Here is an 8,894-nt window from a genome sequence, read left to right as displayed (position 1 = left end):
GGCACAAATTCCTTTCCTTGTCCTTGGATGGTATTGCTGCCACCACCAAGTGATTTAAACAAACATTCAGGGAGGGGCCACTTGGAGCCCTATCTCTCCCAAAATATCCCCCCAAGCTCCTTCACCCCCTTTGTAGGGAAGGCTTGAGAATAATAAACCAACCAAATAGGTTAACAAGGTGAGCACAGACCAGACCCTTGGGCTTTTAGGACACTAAAAACCAATCAGGTTCTTAAAAGAAGAACTTTATTATAAAAAAAAAAAGTAAAAGAAGCACCTCTGTAAAGTCAGGATGGAAGGTAATTTTACAGGGTAATAAAAAGATTTAAAACACAGAGGATTCCCCTCTAGGCTCAACTTCAAAGTTACAAAAACAGGAATAAACCTCCCTCTTGGCATAGAGAAAATTCACAAGCTAAAATAAATGATAATCTAATGCATTTCCTTGCTATTACTTACAATTTCTGTAATTTTAGATGTATCAATTCAGTAGGAGCTGGATTACCTACTTGGTCTCTCTCTTTGTCTCAAGAGGGAACACAAAGAGAGCACAAACAAAACCTCCCCCCTTCCCCCCCCCAGATTTGAAAGTATCTTCTTTCCCCATTGGTCCTTCTGGTCAAGTGCCAGCTAGGTTAATTGAACTGATTAACCCCTTACGGGTAAGTGATTCTGTACCTCTGGCCAGGGAGGATTTGATGTTACTGCATACATAAAGGTTGTTACCCTTCCCTTTATATTTACAACAAAGATGAAGAACTATGGCGAATTGGGCCTGTATTTGTGGATTCTTACACCATCCAGGGTTTTCTTATTCTGCCTTTTTAAAACAAACAATGAGTGAAATATTCCCTTTCTTTTCTGGGGCAGATGGAAGCTCTCACAAATTTCATGATGGCCCTGGATCTGGACTCAGACCAAAAGGAAGTTGTCGAGATGGGTCTACAGAGCTATGGAAACCTCCTGGCTCATTTCCAAACTGAAGACCCATCAGAAGCAGCTTACAAAATGAAGGAGGAATTGAAGTCATTTGAAAATGCCACGCTAAATATTGCCATCACGGGAGAGACAGGTGCTGGAAAATCATCCTTCATCAACGCCATCCAGGATGTGGGACATAAAGATGAAAATGCGGCTGCGACTGGGGAGACATACTCCAAAGTAACATTCTGGGGCATACCAGGAGTTGAAACACCTGGTTTGAAACACCTAGATTTTCAGCTAGACCAATATCCTGAAAAAGTAAACTTTGACAGCTATGATTTCTTCATCATTATCACTTCTGAGTGATTCAAATCCAGCCATGACAAGCTCGCTAGGGAGATTCAGGGATTGGGAAAGAAGTTTTACTTTGTGCGCGCCGAAGTAGATGCCAACTTGTATAATGCCAAGAGGCAACGACCCTCCACTTACAAGGAGAAAATCTTGGAAGAAATGAAAGAGAATTGCATACTGCACCTGGAAGCAGAAGGGATGACCTATCCTAAGGTTTTCCTTCTCTCCAGCTTTGATCTAGAGAAGTACGATTTCCATGACCTGGTGGACACTTTGGATCATGAACTTCCCAGTCACAAGAGACAGGATTTCCTGCTCAGCCTGCCAAACATTTCTCCACAGACCTTACAAAAGAAGAAGGAAACCCTAAAACAGCAGATGTGGAAATTAACCCTCCTGTTGGGAGCTGCTTCTAGAGATGTGGCTGTGATTCTTGGTCCTCATGTCAAAAGTCTCTCTCTTGCTTTTAATGTTCCCATCTTGCTGAAACGCACGCATGATTATTCCAAGAGCTTCGGCCTGGAGAATGAAAAACTCCCTTGCATAACTCACTGAGCACTCTGGAAAATCTGTCAATGACCTGAAAGCCGTGATAAAAACCCCACCGGCAAAAGATCTAACAGTCAAATATGTGTGGGAATTACTGAAGCAGAGCCTGGTCCTGTTCACTTTAAAGTCAATGGGTGCTTTATTAACATCTTCAATGGGAGCTAAATTGGAGGCCATAACTGAGACTTGGATGCTGGTACCAGATTTTAGTGAGTATTGTAGGAAAGTCCTACCAGTGTTATGTGCCCTCACAGCTGGAGGAATTTCTTATAGTGCCCAGAAGCTGGGAATGGGCGACAGGGGATGGATCACTTGATGATTACCTGTTCTGTTCATTCTTTCTGGGGCACCTGGCACTGGCCACTGTTGAAAGACAGGATACTGGGCTAGATGGACCTTTGGTCTGACCCTGTAGGGCCGTTCTTATGGTCTTATGCCACCAGCTTCACGCTGCATAGATTCCTAGATGGTGTTGCTGAAGACACCTAATGAGTTCGGGAGGTTGTTTTGGAAGAAGAAGGGAAAAAAAATCTTTATAACAGCAACGGACTGTCCATAGCCTTGGGAGTGAATGAAAAAGCTGAACTCCGGTGAAGATTGGAGCTGGACTATTCGAAAGCCTCACCTATGCTAGCCAAAGGGAGACTTTTTTATTCTTGAATTTGCTCCAGCAGAAGAGAAGAAAATGCCAAACAAGACTTCAGGGTGCCTGTTTGATTTGTATTCCATTTTTCATTCACTGAATTAAATGAACTTTCCAAGATACCGCATGGCACTACTTATCCATATGAAATCATTGTGGGGTAAGCTTGCAAATTTATACCCCCAACATTGGAACAAGATCAGAAAGATAAACGCTCCTGTGATATGAGAGAGTTTGGTATGTCTAGAACTGAAAGGTGAAGGGTAATTATTTTAGTACTTCCCCAAATATGACCAACTGTTCCAGATCTTAGATTCATAGAATCATAGAATCATAGAATATCAGGGTTGGAAGGGACCCCAGAAGGTCATCTAGTCCAACCCCCTGCTCGAAGCAGGACCAATTCCCAAATTGTCCAAGATTGTAGCTTGCAGGTTTTTTGGATTTCAGAGTAAGGATTTTGAACAAAGAAGATAAATGGTCCCATTTGCTGTCTAAACAACGAAACATTTCCTATATAAACTGCTTCCCAGGTGGAGAAACTTTCTATTTTTTTAAACATATAATTACAACAATTCTGATATTCTTAGGGAGCTATGTTAAGTTCTTCCTTTGGGGGCCTTTATGTAGATAGACCTGAGTGTATGGAGATGGATAGATGGCTGTGTGTAGATAGACTGATGGGAGTGTATGGGGATGGCTGGCTGGCTGTGTGTAGATAGACAGATGGTAGTGTGTGGGGACGGATAGACGGCTGTGTGTAGATAGACAGATGGGAGTGTCTGGGGATGGATAGATGGCTGTGTGTAGATAGACTGATGGGAGTGTATGGGGATGGATAGCTGTCTGTGTGTAGATAGACAGATGGTAGTGTGTAGAGATGGAAAGATGGCTGTGTGTAGCTAGATAGATGGGAGTGTGTGGAGATGGATAGATGGCTGTGTGTAGATAGACAGGTAGGAATGTATGGGAACAGTTTCCATTAACCTTCAATTTTCAAGAGAAAAAAATTCCATTTTTGTCAAAAATAAAATCAGGTTTTTTTGAAAAAACAGAAACATTTTCCAGACTAAGTTTAGTTTTTACCTCCTGAATGAGAAGGTACAATATTGGCTTCGGGGGGGTTGTTCTATCGATGATGCCCTGAAAAAATTGTCATCCATTTATTTTGCACCAGCGAAAAATGTTTTTCAGGCAATTCTTTTGTCAGAAGGACTATCCTTTGCTCCCAAGCTGCAGACGACGTTGCAGACAAACCGACGTTTCAAGAACAAGGTAAAGAAACTTGGTTTAAAAAATTCCTTTTACATTTAGAACAACTTTGGCTCTTTGAAAATTCTTGACACGTGAGAGGGGAACGGGGCCCACTTTTACCAGGCAGATGATGCCAAGGCCACTTCTGCCCAAAACAAGACACATACCCTTAAATCTACCAGACACAGAGCTGGTACTTATTGTGAGGCTCATTTCTAGCCACAGTGCAACTGTGGCCATCTCTACAGACAGAGTTTTCGCTCTACCTGTGGCTGGAAATGTGTTATCCCCTCGGCAAGCTGCGGTTAAATTCTTTGCCAAGGCAGTAATTGGAAAGTGCAGTTCAAAATGTTACATCATAGAATAAAAACGTGTTTCCCATTTAAGGGTTTGTTACTCAGCGATTCAGGAGATGGGAAAACCTGAAATCCAGCGTGCTGCAGCTAATGCAAGATTTACTTAATCAATAAATATGGTTATTTTTCATGAAGGACTAATCTCTAGCTGCAAACAGAGAGGGCTCAAAGAGAAGGCGTCAGGACTGGAGAGATGTCACTGGGATTGAAAAGGCTGGGACTGTAAAAGGAGATGAAGGAGAGGGGCTGTGATAAAGGTTAGAAATGAATGACAGCTCAGAGGAGGTAGAACAGGGCCTTCCACGTCTAACACCAGGCAAGGGGTCATGGAAAGTGTGCAACAAATGGAATGGACACAGGACAGGAACATGTGACCTTTTATGGCCAAAACTGCAATCTAGGCTCTAACCCACGCCCTGGTGACTAAACACCCTTGCAAAGGGTAGTGTGACTCAGCAGTTTTCGGGGAATGTGGGTTCTAGTCAGTCTGGTGACATGGGTTCAAATCCCATTGTTGCCATGCTCTTCTCTTCAGAGGCATTTCTCACATACATGTGCAAACATCACAAGCTGTGTTTAGAAGCACATTCATAACAGCCTAAGGGAGCCAGGCACCCAAAGAGCAGTACTTTCTAGTGCACCTTAGTGACATTAGCATCCCACAGGTGTCTGCTCTTTGCTCCAGCTGCTTTCTAAAGGCAATTTGCAAAATCAAAACCTCTGGGCTTGTCAGGGATTTGAATGCAGGACCCCAGCACCCAAAGTGAGAATCATACCCCTAGACTAACTATCTAAACAGGGAAAGAATGAATTGGGGCTTCTCTGAGCTAGGATGGCTCCCACTGCACTCAAGCATCTTTGCCTCTTTAATTGCTGCCTCCACCCTGGGTGTCTCTGGCATTGACATCAGTCCATGAAACTCCCTGCCCCTGGATGTTACTCAGTCTGTCAAAAGGCTCCTTCTCATCTCTAGGACCCACACCTGTCTGCTCTGCTTTTTCAGGATGCTGCACCAGCTGTGGAGGATTTCCCTGCCTCCGTCCAGGGCTGGACGGTCACTCTGCAGAGAGAGGTTGTTCCATAAATGGCAAATTGAACAACATTCTCCTGTCATTGGGGCAACCTGTGGACTTACCCTGGCTTCGTTTGAATCTTTACACATAGTTAACCATTTTATCATCCATTAACCTTTGATACTGGGATGGAATTGAGACTCAGTTTTCCTACAGTTACTTTTGTGTAATCAACAGATCGTATCGCTCCTTTAGTTACCTTAATTTATACCACGGAATCACCTTCTTTCTTCTTTGTAGTTCATGTCATCGTGTTTGTTTTCATTCAGTTTCATTTTCTTCCTGTAGCATTTGAATTAAACATCATCTATTTCAAAGGTAAGTTCCTTTGCTTGGAGGATCACAGTGCAGGGACTAGCCCCTCCAGGGGGAGAATGAACCAGGCACAGATATTAACTGCTAGCCCCAACTCCAGCCTTTGTGCATGTTTGTCGGATGAGACAAGATGAGTTAATAATTCCACCGGCCAGACTGGGACTTCTCACCGGTCAGTGATTTGGAAAATTTGGGTTTGGCTTTGCATTTGCAGTATTCATTTTGAATGTTAAAATTCCCAGGGACTCACCAGTTTGAAGGACACCCTTTTGCCCCTTGAGGCAGGAAAGAGGAATATGAACACAGGACCTGTGACAGCTATAAGAACATCCAGCCATGTGCTGGGCCAAGCTAATGGAATTATGACAACCATCACTGACCCTAGCTGAATTCCTTTTGGGGGCCTCTGTATGAACAATGTGTTTGGGGGTGTGTGATTGTACTTGGGCTTGGCGACACCGAAAACATGACAGCGTCACAGCTGCGCAGCCATAATGCTGCAGTGTAGACGCACCTACGCCTCCCAGAGCAGTTCTCCCAGCAGCGTGGTTAATCAGCTCCCCAAGAGGCGGGAGCTAGGTTGAGGGAAGAATTCTTCCATCAACCCAGCACTGTCTCCATAGGCACATGGGTCGGCTTAACCAAATTGCTCAGAGGTGTGGATCTTTCACACCCCTGTGCGACGTAGTTAAACAATTTTCTGGCGACGACCGGGCCTCTGCAGGGAGGGCACATGATGTGGGCCTGCTCAGACAGACTGTGTTGTGCTGAGGATAACACAGTGAAGGAAGGGAATTGCTAGGCCTGGAGATCCCTAGATCCCTCCCGAGCCTTAGAGGGATTTCACAGCCTAGTGTGTACAGAGGACGGATTTTAACATTCAGCCCTGGTCTACGCTAGGACGTTAGGTCGAATTTAGCAGCGTTAAATCGATGTAAACCTGCACCCGTCCACACAATGAAGCCCTTTATTTCGACTTAAAGGGCTCTTAAAATCGATTTCCTTACTCCACCCCTGACAAGTGGATTAGCGCTTAAATCGACGTTGCCGGCTCGAATTTGGGGTACTGTGGACACAATTCGATGGTATTGGCCTCCGGGAGCTATCCCAGAGTGCTCCATTATGACCGCTCTGGACAGCACTCTCAACTCAGATGCACTGGCCAGGTAGACAGGAAAAGAACCGCGAACTTTTGAATCTCATTTCCTGTTTGGCCAGCGTGGCAAGCTGCAGGTGACCATGCAGAGCTCATCAGCAGAGGTGACCATGATGGAGTCCCAGAATCGCAAAAGAGCTCCAGCATGGACCGAACGGGAGGTACGGGATCTGATCGCTGTTTGGGGAGAGGAATCCGTGCTATCAGAACTCGGTTCCAGTTTTCGAAATGCCAAAACCTTTGTGAAAATCTCCCAGGGCATGAAGGACAGAGGCCATAACAGGGACCCAAAGCAGTGCCGCGTGAAACTGAAGGAGCTGAGGCAAGCCTACCAGAAAACCAGAGAGGCGAACAGCCGCTCTGGGTCAGAGCCCCAAACATGCTGCTTCTATGATGAGCTGCATGCCATTTTAGGGGGTTCAGCCACCACTACCCCAGCCGTGTTGTTTGACTCCTTCAATGGAGATGGAGGCAATACGGAAGCAGGTTTTGGGGACGAAGAAGATGATGATGAGGAGGAGGTTGTAGATAGCTCACAGCAAGCAAGCGGAGAAACCGGTTTTCCCGACAGCCAGGAACTGTTTCTCAACCTAGACCTGGAGCCAGGACCCCCCGAACCCTCCCAAGGCTGCCTCCTGGACCCAGCAGGCGGAGAAGGGACCTCTGGTGAGTGTACCTTTTAAAATACTATACATGGTTTAAAAGCAAGCATGTGAAAGGATTACTTTGCCCTGGCATTTGCGGTTCTCCTAGATGTAGTCCTAAAGCCTTTGCAAAAGGTTTCTGGGGAGGGCAGCCTTATTGCGTCCTTCATGGTAGGACACTTTACCACTCCAGGCCAGTAACACGTACTCGGGAATCATTGTAGAACAAAGCATTGCAGTGTATGTTTGCTGGCATTCAAACAACATCCGTTCTTTATCTCTCTGTGTTATCCTCAGGAGAGTGAGATATAATTCATGGTCACCTGGTTGAAATAGAGTGCTTTTCTTCAGGGGACACTCAGAGGAGCCCATTCCTGCTGGGCTGTTTGCCTGTGGCTAAACAGAAATGTTCCCCGCTGTTAGCCACAGGGAGGGGGGAAGGTTGAGGGGGTAGTCACGCGGTGGGAGGAGGCAAAATGCGACCTTGTAACGAAAGCACATGTGCTATGTATGTAATGTTAACAGCAAGGTTTACCCTGAAAGAGTGTAGCCACTGTTTTATAAAATGTGTCTTTTTAAATACCGCTGTCCCTTTTTTTTTCTCCACCAGCTGCATGTGTTTCAATGATCACAGGATCTTCTCCTTCCCAGAGGCTAGTGAAGCTTAGAAAGAAAAAAAAACGCACTCGCGATGAAATGTTCTCCGAGCTCATGCTGTCCTCCCACACTGACAGAGCACAGACGAATGCGTGGAGGCAAATAATGTCAGAGTGCAGGAAAGCACAAAATGACCGGGAGGAGAGGTGGCGGGCTGAAGAGAGTAAGTGGCGGGCTGAAGAGAGTAAGTGGCGGGCTGAAGACAGGGCTGAAGCTCAAATGTGGCAGCAGCGTGATGAGAGGAGGCAGGATTCAATGCTGAGGCTGCTGCAGGACCAAACCAGTATGCTCCAGTGTATGGTTGAGCTGCAGCAAAGGCAGCTGGAGCACAGACTGCCACTGCTGCCCCTCTGTAACCAACCGCCCTCTTCCCCAAGTTCCATAGCCTCCACACCCAGATGCCCAAGAACGCGGTGGGGGGGCCTCCGGCCAACCAGCCACTCCACCACAGAGGATTGCCCAAAAAAAAGAAGGCTGTCATTCAATAAATTTTAAAGTTGTAAACTTTTAAAGTGCTGTGCTTAAAGTGCTGTGTGGCATTTTCCTTCCCTCCTCCACCACCCCTCCTGGGCTACCTTGGTAGTCATCCCGCTATTTGTGTGATGAATTAATAAAGAATGCATGAATGTGAAGCAACAATGACTTTATTGCCTCTGCAAGCGGTGATTGAAGGGAGGAGGGGCGGGTGGTTAGCTTACAGGGAAGTAGAGTGAACCAAGGGGCGGGGGGTTTCATCAAGGAGAAACAAACAGAACTTTCACACCGTAGCCTGGCCAGTCATGAAACTGGTTTCCAAAGCTTCTCTGATGCGTACCGCGCCCTCCTGTGCTCTTCTAACCGCCCTAGTGTCTGGCTGCGCGTAACCAGCAGCCAGGCGATTTGCCTCAACCTCCCACCCCGCCATAAACGTCTCCCCCTTACTCTCACAGATATTGTGGAGCACACAGCAAGCAGTAATAACAGTGGGAATAT

General features: G+C 46.0%; 1 protein-coding gene and 1 pseudogene across 1 annotated transcript; both read left to right on the top strand.

The window, feature by feature from the left end:
* Positions 1–894: 894 nt before the first annotated feature.
* Positions 895–5,161, top strand: LOC140897232 (interferon-inducible GTPase 5-like; annotated as a pseudogene).
* Positions 5,162–6,543: 1,382 nt separating this feature from the next.
* LOC140897045 (uncharacterized) lies at positions 6,544–8,507 on the top strand. Its single transcript, XM_073309315.1, has 2 exons — positions 6,544–7,287; positions 7,876–8,507. Exons 1-2 carry the CDS (start codon positions 6,705–6,707, stop codon positions 8,415–8,417), a joined length of 1,125 nt encoding a protein of 374 aa, XP_073165416.1. The 5' UTR covers positions 6,544–6,704; the 3' UTR covers positions 8,418–8,507.
* The last annotated feature ends 387 nt before the right edge of the window (positions 8,508–8,894 follow it).

This window comes from Lepidochelys kempii, chromosome 13 (genome assembly GCF_965140265.1).
Source record: "Lepidochelys kempii isolate rLepKem1 chromosome 13, rLepKem1.hap2, whole genome shotgun sequence".
NCBI lineage: Eukaryota > Metazoa > Chordata > Testudines > Cheloniidae > Lepidochelys > Lepidochelys kempii.
This window is presented reverse-complemented; position numbering and strand designations above follow the sequence as displayed.